Source organism: Atractosteus spatula (genome assembly GCF_055471065.1).
Source record: "Atractosteus spatula isolate fAtrSpa1 chromosome 10 unlocalized genomic scaffold, fAtrSpa1.hap1 SUPER_10_unloc_1, whole genome shotgun sequence".
In the NCBI taxonomy this organism is placed as follows: Eukaryota; Metazoa; Chordata; class Actinopteri; order Semionotiformes; family Lepisosteidae; genus Atractosteus; species Atractosteus spatula.
The window spans coordinates 4562921-4582463 of NW_028296612.1; the positions used below are offsets into that span (position 1 = coordinate 4562921).

A 19543-nucleotide genomic window follows, 5' to 3' on the forward strand; every position below is an offset into this window, starting at 1 on the left:
TCACACTCATGTTCTTAATATAACTCAGGTAGAGGAACCAGCTCTGGGTGGTCAGAGTGGAGCAGCAGGAAAAAAAAGCTCTGAGCCCCGATGAGCTGACCTCGAATTTAAATGAGACTAAAGCAGCCTTTTTGTCACTGCTTTTTGGTTTTGGTGCAAATTAGACAATAGACAATAGAGGGTGACATCAATTCAATTTCGTCGGGTCCTTTGAAGAACAAGACTGTTATGCATCTGTCCACATTGGCTACAGCGAAGACATCTGCACGCCTCCTGGGTCTCGGGTTCGATTCCCGGGCTGAGACGCTCTGTCTGTGTGGAGTTTGCATGTTCTTCCCTCCTAAATTCCAGACACGTCGGGCGTGGGTCTGTGTCACATAAACCAGTTGCGAACGGGCTCATTAAACAGTCACCCCCACTCACACGGGGGTGGGCACCCCTAACGCTTTCGGGTCAGAAGACAGAATTCGCTTCAGACAATCAGATAATTACTAATCGCTAATTTATGTAATACCGTGAGCACTGCTGGTCGCCAGAACTTGCCTGAGGCGGGTTTTTGTTGTTGTTGTTGAGGAATCACTATTTCAGAAACAGGAAGTGAAACTCTTGACACAAAAACTGAACAGCAGCAGCAATTGTGCACCCACAGCTTCGCCACTCGAGTCTTTTCACGACAAATTGCCGACACGGGTGGAGGAATACTGGCTCTCCAACGCTGCACAATTAATCGCAATTATGTCCGCGTTTCCACACGTAAACTGGAAGCGAAAACGGAACCCAACTTGTTCCTCACGGTAGAAATGCATGCATTGTACACCCAGTATAACCGAACAAATGTCATATAATTACATCACGAATTTCCAGCCCCAAAATCACACGGTTCAATGAGAAAAAAAAAGATATAAACATGTGAAATTAAGATAGTCAATTCAAAAAGTTGGTTATTTTATGATTAAGTATATAAGCTGTTTATTACTGTATAAAATTCGCTACAGCATACAACATTCGTCGTGAACAACTGACCTACAGTACCTCTTTAGGCTAGCGTTGGGTAGGCTAAACATTGCTTTTCTTGAACTTCAGTCCTGTTTAACATTTCATTCATATTTGTGTTATTTTCCGCTTAACGCGCGGAGAGTCTCGTATTTCTGATTTTACAGACACAAAATTCCTCTTCAGCAGATTTCGTCTGTTGAATCCGAAGCCCGTTAAACCGACGGTTTACTGTGAAAACTGCTCACCCGCCCTGAGGGTTTCTATTTTGATCGAGAAAGGTACCGAACTGTTATCGAAATGAACATTTTGATGACTGATTAACTGCGGAAGACCTTTCACAAAAGCCCTGCACATGTCTTAACTGGGAAAATACTCTGTTTAATTGTTTAATCTCGGGTTGAGCCAAACACGGTCCGGGCGCGGCCGATGTCCGAGTAGGTGCAGGACTCCGGGCTCTGGACCGGACTTCTCCTGCTGCGGTTCGGCGCGGCTCGGATGTCCAGGGTGCCGTACTGGACCTCTCTCTCCTCGTCCTGGGAAAAGCCAACACGAAGCTCACCGGACAGCTGAGCACGGCTCCGGGCTTCGGACTGCGGCAACTCTCGATACGCACACTTTAATGAACCCCCACACTCTTTACTGTCAGTTAACGAACAGCTGACAGCAACTTCTCAACCTGCTGGCTTACACTCACTTCACCGACAGGAAAAGGGCCAGCGGGCTCGGTTCCGAGGTCAAAACAATCCTCGCCTACCGGGGGCACCGTGTTCGGCGCGCAGTAGCGAGTCCCTGGTATCGCACAGTACTACTGCAGCCCTACAGATCTCCAGCGTCCAGTACTGAGCAAACACATATATCAATCACAATAAAAGACTGAATCCTTAACCGTACCTTTCTCAACAGACGGAATATTTAGATGGTTTCGGTTCCATTGGACTCTCTGCTCTGTTTTCCACTGTGTTCTACAGTACGTACCAGAACACATTTTTTTTTTCTGGCACATGTCCTAGCCATGTTCTGGCATGTGTTCTAGCACATGTTCCTGGAGTGTGTTGTTCTATAGAGTATGTCATGGAAATGTACTTCGGCATGTTGTGGGAATAATATTTGCTGCGAGAGAGACAGGGTACCTGCTGGCGGTCCTGCTCTCCTCTCCTGCTCCTCCTGCTCTGCGGGGGGTCTGTAGTGTGTCTGGCCCCTGGCTTGACAGAGAAGGAAGAAACAGACACCTGCTGTCACACACTGCTGCGATCAGGCAGGAGCAGCACAAGGAGACAGACTAGACTCAGTCAGGGAATCATGATTCCCTTTGGGATCAATAAAGTCTTATCTATCTATCTAGGTAGTCTGCACTGTCTGCTGTTCACCACAATTTATAACAGGACAATAGTTCTATGAAAAAGACAGCAGTGCAGAGTTTAATCAGAAATAAACACTGCAGATTGTTCATGTTGTCCCCAGACGTGTGAGCTACTGTACATGTGTACTTCTAAAGGTATTTAATCAAGTCTGGACACCCCTGCTGTTTATCACCTATACATGTATAAGGGAATCATCTACCTGACTAAAGGTAAGCATTGAGCAAAGTTATTATATCAACAAATACTGTCGGTGTCTCACTGAGCACTGTCGCTGTCTCACTGAGCACTGCCACCATATTACTGAGCACTGTCGCTGTCTCACTGAGCACTGTCGCCTGTCGCTGTCTCATTGAGCACTGCCACCATATTACTGAGCACTGTCGCTGTCTCACTGAGCACTGTCGCCTGTCGCTGTCTCACTGAGCACTGTCACCATATTACTGAGCACTGTTGCTGTCTCACTGAGCACTGTCGCTGTCTCACTGAGCACTGCCACCATATTACTGAGCACTGTCGCTGTCTCAGTGAGCACTGCCACCATATTACTGAGCACTCTCTGTCTCACTGAGCACTGTCGCCGTCTCACTGAGCCCTGCCACCATATTACTGAGCACTGTCGCTGTCTCACTGAGCACTGCCACCATATTACTGAGCACTGCCGCTGTCTCACTGGGCACTGTCGCTGTCTCACTGAGCACTGCCACCATATTACTGAGCACTGTCGCTGTCTCACTGAGCACTGTCGCTGTCTCACTGAGCACTGCCGCTGTCTCACTGAGCACTGCTACCATATTACTGAGCACTGTCATTATCACAGGTTTCCTGGCAGTCCAGATTGGCCTGTACTTTGTGTCTGTATGTTACTCCCCTTATTACACTAGAAGCAGGAAGAAGCGCTTCAGGCATGAGGCAGCGACTGTATCTGACACCATCAGCAGGACGGGCGCAGAAGTCTCTTGCCTTTCCGGTGACAGAGGCAGCAGACGCAGGCGGAGGAGACCAGGGCCGAGAGCAGGGCGCAGACTGGAGGGACCCACACCAGCAGGGTACAGCACTCACGATGGGGTTCAGTCCTACAGGTGGCATTTTCAGACGTGTTGTTCAGTTGCTCTGGTGCTACAACAAAAATGTTGTAAAGATCAGAAGATTGCTAGAAGACTGCAGATTATTATCACCATTCCATCCATCTCTTATCAGAGAGCCCCTTGTTGTCACAGTAAAACCCAGAACCTCTCCTGGAAACCCTGGGCTCAAGACAGGCCAGAGACAGAGGGAACAGGACTGTTCTCCTGGTACACAGGACACCAGAGCCAGTCCATCACAGGACGTCACTACACCAGAACTTCAGAACAGTTACAAGCTGTCCTGACAGGAAACAGTCCATCACAGGACACACATACTCACGCAGCCTGGACAGCACACCAGTCCATCACAGGACACACACTCTCACACACCCTGGACAGGACACCAGTCCATCACAGGACACACACACACACACTCACACACCCTGGACAGGACACCAGTCCATCACAGGACACACACACACTCACACACCCTGGACAGGACACCAGTCCATCACAGGACACACACACACTCACACACACTCTGGACAGGACACCAGTCCATCACAGGACACACACACACTCACACACCCTGGACAGGACACCAGTCTATCACAGGACACACACACACTCACGCACCCTGGACAGGACACCAGTCCATCACAGGACACACACACACTCACACACACTCTGGACAGGACACCAGTCCATCACAGGACACACACACACACACTCACACACCCAGGACAGGACACCAGTCCATCACAGGACACACACACTCACACACACTCACCCTGGACAGGACACCAGTCCATCACAGGACACACACACACACACACACTCACCCTGGACAGGACACCAGTCCATCACAGGACACACACACACTCACACACACTCTGGACAGGACACCAGTCCATCACAGGACACACACACACTCACACACCCTGGACAGGACACCAGTCCATCACAGGACACACACACTCACACACCCTGGACAGGAAACCAGTCCATCACAGGACACACACACACTCACACACCCTGGACAGGACACCAGTCTATCACAGGACACACACACACTCACACACCCTGGACAGGACACCAGTCTATCACAGGACACACACACACACTCACCCTGGACAGGACACCAGTCCATCACAGGACACACACACACTCACACACACTCTGGACAGGACACTTAACAAAACTGTTCTCACCTTCTCCATGGAGCCTCAGCCTGGTGCCTTTTCCTATCTGTACCTCTCCCCTCTCTCTGGTGGTGCAGTAGTACAGCCCCTGGTCTGTCTCTGTGATGTTCTCAATCCTCAGACTGGAGGAGTTAGTGGAGGAGTTCAGCACCAGGCTGAAGCGAGAGTCAGGTCTCTTCTTGTAGTCAAAAGGTTCAGTCTGCTGCTCCACTTGGTTCTTACTGGCTAAAATCCTCAGAGCCAGGGTCTCGTTACGCTGCAGAAACCAGGTGGTCTCGTGTCGGAGCTCGAGGTCACAGGGCAGGGTGACTGTGTCTCCCAGACTGACTGCTCTAGAGACCACAGCCCACACAGCAGCGCCTGCAGAGAATTCGGAAAGGACTTTATGCTGGTTTGGAAAGCATAGGAAATCATACTACATCATCGTAAGGCCTATTGGAGAATTTTTACATTCAGAATTAAAACAGTTTTCAAATTATAGCGAGTTGTGTTCCTATTGAAAATTGCAGAGCTACTTACAATGGCTAGTCGGTAATTATTAGTTGAACAAAGTCTGGCACTTTGCAAATACTGTAAGTAGACAGTATGGCTTTTGGGGTCTGAAGCAGGAGGTGTCAGAAAAGTTACCGCAGGGATAACTGGCCAAGCGTTCATAGCGACGTCGCTCTTCGATCCTTCGATGTCGGCTCTTCCGATCATTGTGAAGCAGAATTCACCACCAAGCGCTGGATTGTTCACTAATAGGGAACGTGAGCTGGGTTTAGACCGCCGTGAGACAGGTTAGTTTCGCCCTACTGATGATGTGTTGTTGAGAGTAGCTGGGCACCCCGAGCGAGTAAGCACAGCGTATGTTCATGTTAGTATTTCCGTACACTGTAGTTAGATCTTCTGTTGCAGTCAAGCGGGGTCTGTTTTTGTACTTGAGCAATACTGTGGTAATTGTAATTAAGCTCGACAAACAGGGGGTTGCTTTGGAAATGTGAACACACACACAGACACACACACACTCGGTCTCTCAGCCCCTGTCCGCCGTCCAGCTCTGAACACCCACACGAAATTTCATCTTTCCTCCTGTTCCGACTCCTTTATCAGTTCAACTGGGTGTAATTCTTATTACCCACCTTAGCAATTCTATTTGATGCCTTTATTTCTATTTTAATATGAAAATGTAGTTTTATACATTCGGCTTGAACAACATGGATTGGTTGTACTAATGTCAGATCGGTGATAATAAATGTCATTTCTTCATGGATCGTGAGGACTGTAAAAACATCTCCTGAGAACAGGCAATCACGTCTTGAAAAACACTAGTCTTAAAGCAAAATAAAATAATAATAATAATAATAATAGTTTCAAAATGACGAAGCAGTTTATTTTTATCCTAAAATAAAGGATAAAATAAACTGGGTTGTTAATTATAACTTTAAAGTTGATATCGCGGTGGAAAAGCAAAATACTTTTTTTTTTATTAATTCAAGAGCAACATGCGCCAACCGAAATCTTGAACTTAAATTGCGCTCCTGACATTTTAATTGGATTGTCTTATTAATTACATAGATCATAGCAGGTTGCAATAAAGGAAGAAAGGAAGAAAGGGCGAGTTACCCACAGAGTAAGAGCAGTGGAGTCTGTGCCTCCATGTCACGGCGCTGTGTCGTGTGTCTGGTGGCCGATAGAACTGGAAGAGTTTCTAACTTCCCACCGCGTGTACCTGTGTCGCGCTGTTATTGGCGAGGGCCACTAAGGTTGTATCAGGTGACCAAGAGACAAGTGATCTCTTCTCACACCAGGGCAGCTCGCTGTGTTCAGTTCAGCTTTGTGCACTGCAGTGTGAGAATGACGGCCCAAATTAGCCGTGAATACACTACGCGATTCCTTTTTCTTGTGTTCCTGATGCTGATGCTCGGGTAAGGACGTCATTTTTTTGTTTCTTGTACTTGCACAGTGTAGTAGAACTTTATAACTGAATTCAATACCTTCACAATAGCTTCATTCCATTCATTATACGAAATGCTAAACAGTGGCCCCTTAAGTCGCTTTTGGTGATCACTGAACATTCAAAATGAAGTAATTCTTGCACGTGTCATTGTGCGGGGAGGGACTGCGAGGAGCGACCACTCTCACCTTTGAAGAATTAAGACTAAAAAATGTTTCTGTGTTGTTCAGCGCCAGCCGAGGCTCGAAAATAAAACACGGTCATTGTTGAACCTTCAGAAACGGATCAATACTTCCGCCGCCCCGCCTTTCTCCTTATTCCAGTAAGTACTGGTGTCGCGGGTGTGATACCGAGGAAATACTACATTTCCAGTTGCGACATTCTGCAAAATAATATTGTAATGCTTCGGGGTTCACGTCGGCCCCCCACCCTCGGGGACTCGAACCCGGGTCTCCGGCGTCACACAGCAGGGACCCAGCCTCTTGAGCCAAAAGACAGTCTGCCGTCAGCCCAGCGGCTGTGGCCCTGCTATTACAGGGGAGGGCGGTGACGTCACCGCGCTGGTAAGCCGGCTCTCACAACCCACAATGGAGGCCGTATGCGTTCCACTATCTCGAAACCCTGACCCACCTCAGGGAGCTCAAGGGGTTTAAAAATGTTTTGAAAGACGCCTCCCCAACACCCCACACCCCACAGATCCCGGCCCAGCTCAGGAGCGACAGCTGCAAGATCAGTGTGACGTACAGCCCAGGAAACACCCGAGCCGCGCAGGCGCGTTGGAAGAACGTTGTTCTCTCGTTTTTTTTTAATGATTTTTGTTTTTTAATTAAACGTATAGAATTCACAAATACAACTACAACCAGAGGATCAGAAACAGGTACAAGAGAAAAAAAAAACCTTTAACCGCCAGAGGTAATGATGTAAATCATGTGATCAAATTGTATTTTTTTTACATAGATCATGTTTTCCTTGCTTGATTATTTCTCATTTATATAATTTAAATAGTGTTTCAACACGCATGCGTTTCCTGTATAAAATAAAACTCAGCGCTCACTTGTTTTACAAAAAAAACCGCTTTTCTTTTTACAGCATTTCGAGAACCTCTGGCATTCCTGAAAAAGACACACACAAAAGCAGATAACTAACTCTAAGACTGTCACTCTCAATCATTGAGTTTTTCAAGAAGCAGAGCTATAACAGTCCTTAATACACAACTACAGCATTCCAAACCAACACTAAACAAACACTAGTGTATACTGCTCTAACAAATCAAACCAAACATAATCATCAACTCCAAGAAGTGTTTCTCTGCGCCTCCGCGCTCAGCACCGCCCCCCGGACGGGGAAGTCACTGGTTTCACTGTCCCAGGAGGAGTGACAGCAGGATTTCAAGTACTGGAAACTAGAGAATAATAAAAAGAAAAAGAAAAACTCGGGATGATGAATTTAAAGTAAAGGCGAGTTTTCTCGGCGAAACAAGCCATACAGCTTTATACTGTAGCGTTTGCAGGTTCTTTTCAGAACAAGGACGAGTGGAGACGCGATTAACAAACAAGCATTAGCTTTATTCGTTTCCAACCACACAAAACCAGACACAGGATCTCCACACACATGAGGAGACTGACGGAACACGTACACAACTTTAGGTTGGTAATTACCTAACAACACACTACACTTTTACAGGACTACACAGGGCACTAGAACTACTAGGACATTATTTACACAGGCAGGGTCAGCCGCTGGTCATCGTGCTGACCCTCAGACTCTCCCCGGCTACCACTCCCAGTATGCCCCGCGGTACTATGAGCGCTTCCTCCTCACCACCAGGCGAGGGCGTTACAATATGCATACATACAGCTTTATACACATGGACAGTTCTGGAGAGTGCGACAGAAGGTGAGTCATTTCCTCTCTCGCGCTGATCTGGGCTGACTTGAGAATAGTACCTGCATATTCGTTTTGGTTTTGGGAAAGTAGCTATATTTTTTTAGATGTACTTTTTTAGATGCTCCTTTTGGTTGAACGGGCGCTGTAAATTGTACAAATTACAATTTAAATTACTTTGACTTACTTCCCTGCTCGAGGCACGACTCGCCATTTTAGTTAATCGCGGTTGATCGTTTCACTAAATTGTGTAACGCAGCGGGGGCTCAGGCGGGCGCCCTGGCCGCATCAGGTCGGCCCCACACTGTCCGGGGCTCGAACCCGGGACTTTGGCGTCTCTCTGCAGCGACCTAGCCCCGTGAGCTAAAGAGAGGTCTCTCTACAGCCCAGTAGCTGTAGTCCTGCTATCACAGGGAAGGGCGGTGACGTCACCTGCTCTGTTACGCCGGCTCTTACACAGTGCCTGTCGGCCGTAAGCGTTACAATTGTTTTCAAATGTGATATATCACAAATTCGGTTTTAAGGGACAATAAAAAACGTCCTGTAATTATTTAGGTAAAATTATACGCAGCTAACTTAACTAAACGTTAAGGGCATAAGGTTACAAATGAAAAGTGGTCATAAGCTAACTACCAGAGTTAGCAAGTTGATCCCAGAATCTCACCCAGCTGTGTCTTGATGGTATCGGCTTCAAAAGCAGGGCTGGGTAGCTTGTTCCCCACCCCCACCCCCCTCTGTGTACAGAAGAGCCTCCTGTGCTGACTGGAGGAGCTCACCCAGCTGTGTCTGGAGAGAAGCCAGGGTATCGGCTTCAACCACAGGGCTGGGCAGCTTGTTCCCCACCTCCACCCCCCTCTGTGTACAGTAGAGCCTCCTGTCCTGACTGGAGGAGCTCACCGAGCTGTGTCTGGAGAGAAGCCAGGGTATCGGCTTCAACACCAGGGCTGGGCAGCTTGTTCCCCACCCCCTCTGTGTACAGAAGAGCCTCCAGTCCTGACTGGAGGAGCTCACCCAGCTGTGTCTGGAGAGAAGCCAGGGTATCGGCTTCAACCACAAGGCTGGGCAGCCTGTTCCCCACCTCCACCCCCCTCTGTGTACAGTAGAGCCTCCTGTCCTGACTGGAGGAGCTCACCGAGCTGTGTCTGGAGAGAAGCCAGGGTATCGGCTTCAACACCAGGGCTGGGCAGCTTGTTCCCCACCCCTCTCTGTGTACAGAAGAGCCTCCTGTCCTGACTGGAGGAGCTCACCCAGCTGTGTCTGGAGAGAAGCCAGGTTATCAGCTTCAACAACAGGGCTGGGCAGCTTGTTCCCCACCCCCGCCCCCCTCTGTGTACAGTAGAGCCTCCTGTCCTGACTGGAGGAGCTCATCCAGCTGTGTCTGGAGAGGAGCCGGGGTATCGGCTTCAACAGCAGGGCTGGGCAGCTTGTTCCCCACCCCCACCCCTCTCTGTGTACAGAAGAGCCTCCTGTCCTGACTGGAGGAGCTCACCCAGCTGTGTCTGGAGAGAAGCCAGGGTATCGGCTTCAACCACAGGGCTGGGCAGCTTGTTCCCCACCCCCACCACCCTCTGTGTACAGTAGAGCCTCCTGTCCTGACTGGAGGAGCTCACCCAGCTGTGTCTGGAGAGAAGCCAGGGTATCGGCTTTAACACCAGGGCTGGGCAGCTTGTTCCCCACCCCCACCCCCTCTCTGTGTACAGAAGAGCCTCCTGTCCTGACTGGAGGAGCTCACCCAGCTGTGTCTGGAGAGAAGCCAGGGTATCGGCTTCAACCACAGGGCTGGGCTGCTTGTTCCCCACCCCCACCCCCCTCTGTGTAAAGAAGAGCCTCCTGTCTTGACTGGAGGAGCTCACCCAGCTGTGTCTGGAGAGAAGCCAGGGTATAGGCTTCAAGCACAGGGCTGGGCAGCTTGTTCCCCACCCCCACCCCCCTCTGTGTACAGAAGAGCCTCACACTTCTTAATCCCTCAACACTTGCAGTGTTTCCTCGTGCTCTTCATTCACTGCTATGCATGGGGTTTATCAGGATTTCTATCAAAACACCTTCTGTGAAACTGAAGACACTTGGTTTCTTGAATCTGTGTATGACATTTCCTTTAGACCTGGATTTAATATTTTACTATGAATTATCCAACACAAATAAAGAACTAAATAATTCACAGTAACGAAGAGAAGTTATAGATGTAAAAAAAATCAGTCGGTTCCATAATACTCTCAGGTTATCATGATGGATAATTAATCAATCTACACTGCCTGCAGTAATGGTGATTTGCAGGCCTACTTCAGTGTCATGTATTTACTGTGGATAATCGTGGCAGGACCATTAAAATGGGGTTCAGTAGGATCAGATGTTTCAGTTGCTGTCCCCCACTCCTGGGGTGTCACCCTGTGCACCCCGAGGTCCGTGAGAGCTCTGAAGGCTCAGGTTACAGTACAGCACACAGCCCTGAGATTGACTTATTCCACACCAGCGGCCCAGATGGATATATTGTATAAGATATTAAATATTATAAAATGTAACACTGTCTATAGGTGACAGAAAAAATGCATCACACAGAAACCCATCATTTAACAGAAGTCAGTGTTTTTATATCACGTTTGAAGAAGTCTTCAGGCAGTGAAGCACTGAACTCTAAAACAGCTCTGTGTTCTAGGGTCTGGCTGGACGATGTGGAGGGTGTTGACTCTGCTCTGTGTCTCCTGCTGTCCTGGGGGTAAGTAGAGTCACACAGAGCTGAGAGCTCAGGTCTCAAGGCCAGTGTGTGTGTGTGTGTGTGTGTGTGTGTGTGTGTGTGTGTGTGTGTGTGAGGGGGTGTCTAGTTGTGTCGCTGTGTCTCGCTCTCCAGTGTGTGTCTGTGAGGGGGGGTCTAGTTGTGTTGCTGTGTCTCTCTCCAGTGTGTCTCTGTGAGGGGGTGTCTAGTTGTGTTGCTGTGTCTCTCTCTCTTGTGTGTCTCTGTGAGGGGGTGTCTAGTTGTGTTGCTGTGTCTCTCTCTCTCCAGTGTGTGTCTCTGTGAGGGGGTGTCTAGTTGTGTTGCTGTGTCTCTCTCCAGTGTGTGTCTGTGAGGGGGTGTCTAGTTGTGTTACTGTGTCTCTCTCCAGTGTATGTCTGTGAGGGGGTGTCTAGGTGTGTTGCTGTGTCTCTCTCTCCAGTGTGTGTCTGTGAGGGGGTGTCTAGTTGTGTTGCTGTGTCTCTCTCTCCAGTGTGTGTCTGTGAGGGGGTGTCTAGTTGTGTTGCTGTGTCTCTCTCTCCAGTGTGTGTCTGTGAGGGGGTGTCTAGTTGTGTTGCTGTGTCTCTCTCTCCAGTGTGTGTCTGTGAGGGGGTGTCTAGTTGTGTTGCTGTGTTTCTGTGAGGGGGTGTCTAGTTGTGTTGCTGTCTCTCTCCAGTGTGCATCTGTGAGGGTGTGTATGTGTGTATAATGCTGTATTGTGTCTCTGTCTCCTGAGCTCTCCCACTATCGGTGCGTCTTGGTGACTCGGTCACTCTGCCCTGTGATGGGACCAGGGCTACTGGAATCCCTGAGGAGCAGCTCAGAATCAGTTGGCAGACTCCAGACAGATCAGTGCTTGATGTCTCCAGTGGGAAACAGTATCCTGGCCCTGACTATAAGGGCAGAGCTGAGGTGTCCAGAGAGAAGATCAGACAGGGGAACTTCTCTCTCACCCTCCACCACACAAAGCTCTCAGATGAAGACGTCTACGAGTGTTATTACAGAGGGAACCATGATCACCTGCAGTTTCTCCATGAAGTTCGACTCACTGTGACAGGTAACACATTCCAATACTTATCTTTAATAACACGAATCACCTTTTGAACATACAGGCTCACGTCATACAGTAAATCTTGAAACCACAGCTCACATTTTCTGAGGCCGTGAGGATGAGGATGAGGCTGCCCGACAGTTTGCCCCACTGCACCCAGTCCTCATCAATCCAATTAAACATCCTGTTTGAGCCCCGAAACAGCACTGGACCAGTGCTCTGGCCTTCAGGTACCCGAGACATTGCTGCTCCCAGCTCTGCTCTTGGAGATCTGTAGAAACCCCAAACCTGTCGATTGGACCACAGTATAGCACAGTGCCCCTGCAAATTCATTCATTCCACTGCCGATACAGGAACAAAAAACTTTAAACAACCACTTCCAGTTTAGTAACATTTCTTTTTCTTAAAGATATTCTAAAAAAAAAATCATACAGTAATCTTATACAGCATTGCACACTGTCCCTTCATCACTTCCTGAATCAGTTACTGAAACGGTTTTATGTGGTTACACAACTCGCAAACAAGAGAGAGACATGTGGCTCATCTAGTTCATTTAAGGTGCACAGTGGTCAGCATTGCTGGGGCTCTGGGTTCGATTCCAGATCTGTATTTTAGAAAACAGAATTCCACCTGCTTGGCCTGCAGGACTTTGAAGATTTAAACATTTAAACCTGCAGGTATCTTTCCTGGATGTGCAGGGAAACAAGACCGATGACATAAATCGTATATTCTGAGGTACAGATAATGTCAACAAATGTTCCATCCAGTTGTAGGCACCAACTCCATGGGTACTGTGTGCTCATGCGCCCCGAAAACATTGATTACATAACTGCTAAACAGGAGCACATTTGAACTTTGTACATAACAGGGAGGTACCATAGTTAATTAGCAAAGTCCTAACATGTCCGTGGCTCCCTAATGGAATTATTAATCAGTTGATTGTTATTTTAACAAATGATCAATTATAGGCAACTGAAGTGTGAGTCTCTGCAGGACAGCACTTGCCAAACAAGAAAACCCAATATTTCAAAAAGGAATAGAGTTGTAATTCAGAAAACTTGCCCCTTTAAAAAAAACAAAACAAAATCCTGGTTTCAGCACCTAATTTGTCTTTTAACATGATGAGAAAGCAGTCATCCTACGAGCGAAACGATGGCAAAGGATGTTGAGGTTTTGTTAACCTGACTAGATTTAGAGCCCAATAATTCAAAAGGCCACAGCCTCCTCTATATCCAACCTCTTCTGTCCTTGTCCTCTGGGATGTGACCCTCTTCTCTGTTCTGTGAAGTGAGATGAATCCCATGGTGACTCCATCTGTCTCTTTCAGTTCGGACAGAGAACTGCAGTGCAGTGTCTGGAGGAGATCTCTCAGTCCCTGTGTTTGATGACGATGAGGTGGAGGTGCTGTTTAACAACACTGTGGTTTATCCCAGAAGCTCAGACACCCAACATGAGCATGTCTCAGTGCAGAACGGCTCTCTGGTCATCCACAGAGTCACGCAGGCTGATCAGGGCATCTACACTGTGAGAGACAAGAAAAAGAACAGGACTATCAGTGTCATCACTGTCACTGTCACAGGTGAGGAGAGCTCCTACACTCTCATTTCTCCTGTTCCTCAGCTTTGAGCTCTTAAATTACAACGGAGACAGAGTTCAACAGAGTATATCACATAAAGTCAGGGTCCTGTCTACAGCTGAGAATGGAAATGTTATATTGGGGTGTTGAAAGATTCGAGGTTGACTCAAAATCTTAGGTGCAACAGAGAGATATTGAATACAGTTCAGAGAAGGACTCTCATCGATTTTAATCCAAAACTCTACCGTCTCTGTATGTCCAGAATTGAGCCCTTTTCGTGTCAGAACTAAAACACATGACTAGTGATAACGAAGAATAAAGAAATATCCTTTAACCATATACAGTAACATGACTTTTAAGCTGCATTCAGCATCCTGGGGTTTGGAAAGGCTCTTCATAAATAAGATTTAGTGGTAGTAGCAGTAGTAGTCCCATGTTTGTGAAATGTAAACTCCAAACATCACTAATCAGTCCAATTTTGGTTATTGACTCTTAGAACAGAATTCAGAAAGATGTTCAGCTTCTCAACTTCTGCTAGCTGATCTGCTAGATCTTCAAGAACTTGAAACTATTTCCTCCTTTTACACTCATATCTTGAAATAAAGTGAAAACAGAATATAATCAATTTATCTTTCTTCTGTTCATATTTAGTGTCAGACAACTCAGACAAACAAAATCTACATCATGGTGATAAAGTTAATTTTTCATTTTTTCCCCCAATTTAAGCCTTATTGCAAAATTAGGTACTGGTTTGTAGAAGGGTTTCCTTCCAGTCCAGCAGGAAAGTCCTGTTACAATAGGAGCTCCAGTCCCAGTGCAGTAGACCAGTCTGGTACAATAGGAGCTCCAGTCCCAGTGCAGTAGACCAGTCTGTTACAATAAGAGCTCCAGTCCCAGTGCAGTAGAACAGTCTGTTACAATAGGAGCTCCAGTCCCAGTCCAGTAGAACAGTCTGTTACAATAGGAGCTCCAGTCCCAGTCCAGTAGAACAGTCTGTTACAATAGGAGCTCCAGTCCCAGTGCAGTAGACCAGTCTTTTACAATAGGAGCTCCAGTCCCAGTGCAGTAGACCAGTCTTTTACAATAGGAGCTCCAGTCCCAGCGCAGTAAAACAGTCTGTTACAAAAGGAGCTCCAGTCCCAGTGCAGTAGAACAGTCTGTTACAATAGGAGCTCCAGTCCCAGTGCAGTAGACCAGTCTGTTACAATAGGAGCTCCAGTCCCAGTCCAGTAGAACAGTCTGTTACAATAGGAGCTCCAGTCCCAGTGCAGTAGAACAGTCTGTTACAATAGGAGCTCCAGTCCCAGTGCAGTAGAACAGTCTGTTACAATAGGAGCTCCAGTCCCAGTGCAGTAGAACAGTCTGTTACAATAGGAGCTCCAGTCCCAGTCCAGTAGAACAGTCTGTTACAATAGGAGCTCCAGTCCCAGTGCAGTAGAACAGTCTGTTACAATAGGAGCTCCAGTCCCAGTGCAGTAGACCAGTCTGTTACAATAGGAGCTCCAGTCCCAGTGCAGTAGACCAGTCTGTTACAATAGGAGCTCCAGTCCCAGTGCAGTAGACCAGTCTGTTACAATAGGAGCTCCAGTCCCAGTCCAGTAGAACAGTCTGTTACAATAGGAGCTCCAGTCCCAGTGCAGTAGAACAGTCTGTTACAATAGGAGCTCCAGTCCCAGTCCAGTAGAACAGTCTGTTACAATAGGAGCTCCAGTCCCAGTGCAGTAGAACAGTCTGTTACAATAGGAGCTCCAGTCCCAGTCCAGTAGGACAGTCTGTTACAATAGGAGCTCCAGTCCCAGTGCAGTAGACCAGTCTGTTACAATAGGAGCTCCAGTCCCAGTCCAGTAGAACAGTCTGTTACAATAGGAGCTCCAGTCCCAGTGCAGTAGACCAGTCTGTTACAATAGGAGCTCCAGTCCCAGTGCAGTAGAACAGTCTGTTACAATAGGAGCTCCAGTCCCAGTGCAGTAGAACAGTCTGTTACAATAGGAGCTCCAGTCCCAGTCCAGTAGAACAGTCTGTTACAATAGGAGCTCCAGTCCCAGTGCAGTAGACCAGTCCTGTTACAATAGGAGCTCCAGTCCCAGTGCAGTAGACCAGTTTGTTACAATAGGAGCTCCAGTCCCAGTGCAGTAGACCAGTCTGTTTCAATAGGAGCTCCAGTCCCAGTCCAGTAGAACAGTCTGTTACAATAGGAGCTCCAGTCCCAGTGCAGTAGAACAGTCTGTTACAATAGGAGCTCCAGTCCCAGTGCAGTAGACCAGTCTGTTACAATAGGAGCTCCAGTCCCAGTCCAGTAGAACAGTCTGTTACAATAGGAGCTCCAGTCCCAGTGCAGTAGAACAGTCTGTTACAATAGGAGCTCCAGTCCCAGTGCAGTAGACCAGTCTGTTACAATAGGAGCTCCAGTCCCAGTGCAGTAGACCAGTCTGTTTCAATAGGAGCTCCAGTCCCAGTGCAGTAGACCAGTCTGTTTCAATAGGAGCTCCAGTCCCAGTCCAGTAGAACAGTCTGTTACAATAGGAGCTCCAGTCCCAGTGCAGTAGAACAGTCTGTTACAATAGGAGCTCCAGTCCCAGTCCAGTATAACAATCTGTTACAATAGGAGCTCCAGTCCCAGTCCAGTAGAACAGTCTGTTACAATAGGAGCTCCAGTCCCAGTCCAGTAGGACAATCTGTTACAATAGGAGCTCCAGTCCCAGTGCAGTAGACCAGTCTGTTACAATAGGAGCTCCAGTCCCAGTGCAGTAGACCAGTCTGTTTCAATAGGAGCTCCAGTCCCAGTGCAGTAGAACAGTCTGTTACAATAGGAGCTCCAGTCCCAGTGCAGTAGACCAGTCTGTTTCAATAGGAGCTCCAGTCCCAGTCCAGTAGAACAGTCTGTTACAATAGGAGCTCCAGTCCCAGTCCAGTAGGACAGTCTGTTACAATAGGAGCTCCAGTCCCAGTGCAGTAGACCAGTCTGTTACAATAGGAGCTCCAGTCCCAGTGCAGTAGACCAGTCTGTTACAATAGGAGCTCCAGTCCCAGTGCAGTAGAACAGTCTGTTACAATAGGAGCTCCAGTCCCAGTGCAGTAGAACAGTCTGTTACAATAGGAGCTCCAGTCCCAGTCCAGTAGAACAGTCTGTTACAATAGGAGCTCCAGTCCCAGTGCAGTAGACCAGTCTGTTACAATAGGAGCTCCAGTCCCAGTGCAGTAGACCAGTCTGTTACAATAGGAGCTCCAGTCCCAGTGCAGTAGACCAGTCTGTTACTGTTGCTGTGTTTCCCTGCAGGCTCTGACCAGGGAGACAGGTCTACTGGTGTGATAGCAGGTGTCCTGGGAGCTGCAGTAGGTCTGGCAGCAGCAGGAGTTGGGATCTGGTGGTGTAGGAGGAGGAGGAGGACGTAGCAGGATGGATCATCATCAGGAGGACACAAGGATGAGGGAGCCCCAGAGTCTGATCCTCTTCATACTACAGCACCAGGACCATCTGACCCCGGTGTGGACACTGCCCAGCACACAGACCCTCCAGCTGAGAGAGAGGAACAGTGTGAGTTATTAAACACTGAGGACAGACAGGAGTCTGGAGAGCAGCAGAGTCCAGAGACTCAGGTCTCCTGAAGGGACTCATTCCTGCTCAGTGTGTCTGTCAGACTCCGTCAGCTCTGTCACTGGTACTGCAGCCCAGTTCACACAGGGAACCCACCCAGAACCCGGGCCATTCTGTGCTCTTTAACTGAGGACATAAATGTGTTTTTGTACTGTACTGCTTTCGCCTTATAAAGTTCATTTAATATATTTAGCAAGTGTCTTTAGTCAGTCAGAAAAGCTCCTAATTCAATCCCGGATGTATTGAAATAAACATCTTCAATATACAGAGAACACTTATTAGAATTCCTATTGATTTAGTTATTTTATAACGATCATCACGCACAGTTACACCCCTGAAACATCCGGTGGTGGTTATGTTAATTGCAGACTTATATTAAAAAAGAGACAAATACTGATATTTGTTTTAAAGAAAAATATGTTATGTTAAGCTTGAGCCCCATCGAAAACAATACTAAAATATCGTTTGTAATAAATTTAATTATTATAACGGCACGTGGTCTGGGAAGAATCCTATGTCTGAGCATTTTGAAGTGGATGTAAACGACTATTTCTACAGACGAACAAGTAATAGGTTTATTCCATGCTGAAAAAGAGAAGAAAGAGAACACAACGTTTCGGCCGTGGAGCCTTCTCCAGGTGTGACAGTAACTGCGAAAGCTGAAGGATTCGATAGATACTTTATTGATCCCGTGAGGGAAATTGCAGTGCAACAGCAGCTTAACACACACAACACAGCCACAGTGTAACGAATGATATAATAATAGTACAATACATACAATACAATACAAGAGTTACTCGCAGTTAACAGTTAACTACCCACCTGAACTATTTCTACAGACTATTTCAAATTGTAAAAACATGAGAAAGTGGCGCGGACGTCATCTTTATATAATTTGTTAAAACTATTTTCATGATGTGAATGTATTTTGTTATATGTACCCCTGACGATGTCTTGAAATGTTATATGGACTCTTGCTTGTATTGTACTTTTCGTTATTGTTTATGCATGAATATTTTTTTGTGTTTTCGGTGGTGTTCGGTCAGCGAGAGTCCAGATACTCACTGCTCACGCCGGTCAGTCGCCTCCGAGGTTCAACTTCAGCGCCTCAAACACACCCGTCTGTTGAAAACCCGGCTACTTCATGGCCCACGGCGAGGTGAGACCCCGGTTAAGAGTCTTCAGGTCTCAGCTGAGCAGGAGACTCTCGTTGTTTATATTATTAACTATAACGTGTCTATGAACACACGATCTATGAGCACCGGCGAGGGATTGTGACGTCAGAGGAGTCCGGCGAGCACAAGGGGGCGGGGCTAATGGGCGTTTCGGTGCCCGATTGGATTACTTTAGTTTACGTAATCAGCACAGCGCCACTGACCGAAGTCAACAAGAAGTAGTGGCAAGTATTAATCGCAGGTAACTGGTGGTTATAAATGTAATATTAACCCATCATAGCCCTTATGATGACCTCCATACCTAACGTAGGCTTTCCCAAGACCGTGTTCTAATTCATTTATTTAATAGATCTAATAAATGGTTTAACAATATTGGATTTCAATGTGATCTTTGACCACAGACTGACACCTGTGAAAGCTGAAGGATTCGATAGATAGATACTTTATTGATCCCGTGAGGGAAATTGCAGTGCAACAGCAGCTTAACACACACAACACAGCCACAGTGTAACGAATTATATAATAATAGTACAATACGTACAATACAATACAAGAGTTACTCACAGTCCGGACGCACAAGAACAAACTAGAACAGAACAGTACACAGAAAATCGTATCACACATATGAATATAAATATAGATGTAACTATAGATATAAATATAAATGTATTGCACAGGTCCCTGGCATATATTGCACAAAAAGTGGTTGTAAACGGAAAAAAGAAAAGAAAGAGAACAGATGTAGCAGTAGATGTGTAGATGCGTTTAGTCCAGAAACAGGTCACTGTCGATGTTGCCTCTGCCCAGACGCAAGGTGGATGCGTTGTACAGTCTTATGGCAGACGGCAAGAATGACCTCCTGTAGCGCTCCCTGTTGCACCGTGGATGAATCAGTCTATTGCTGAACGTGCTCTTCATTCCTGCAAGCCTGTCATAGAGGGGATGGGAGATGTTTTCCATGATGGCCTCTAGTTTGGACATCATTCTCCTCTCAGC

General features: G+C 47.2%; 2 protein-coding genes across 3 annotated transcripts; one reads left to right on the forward strand and one right to left on the reverse strand.

Moving 5' to 3' along the window:
* Positions 1 to 1382: 1382 nt before the first annotated feature.
* On the reverse strand, positions 1383 to 6263 carry LOC148813547 (uncharacterized). The gene is made up of 5 exons (XM_088908049.1): positions 6233 to 6263; positions 4633 to 4983; positions 3318 to 3473; positions 2127 to 2194; positions 1383 to 1529 (listed from the first exon to the last, which is right to left on the reverse strand). The coding sequence occupies exons 1-5, from the start codon at positions 6261 to 6263 to the stop codon at positions 1383 to 1385; spliced, it is 753 nt and encodes a 250-aa protein (XP_088764175.1).
* A 2163-nt stretch (positions 6264 to 8426) lies between these two features.
* Positions 8427 to 19108, forward strand: LOC148813548 (uncharacterized). Of its 2 annotated transcripts, XR_016086213.1 has the most exons (6): positions 8427 to 8455; positions 11097 to 11156; positions 11887 to 12207; positions 13529 to 13780; positions 17055 to 17312; positions 18419 to 19108. XR_016086213.1 is itself a non-coding variant. In XM_088908137.1 (5 exons), exons 2-5 carry the CDS (start codon positions 11111 to 11113, stop codon positions 17168 to 17170), a joined length of 735 nt encoding a protein of 244 aa, XP_088764263.1. In that variant the 5' UTR covers positions 8428 to 8455; positions 11097 to 11110; the 3' UTR covers positions 17171 to 18411. The 2 variants fall into 2 exon arrangements, 1 of the variants encoding a protein (XP_088764263.1); XM_088908137.1 differs by lacking the exon at positions 18419 to 19108 and having other exon boundaries at positions 8428 to 8455; positions 17055 to 18411.
* Positions 19109 to 19543: the final 435 nt, after the last annotated feature.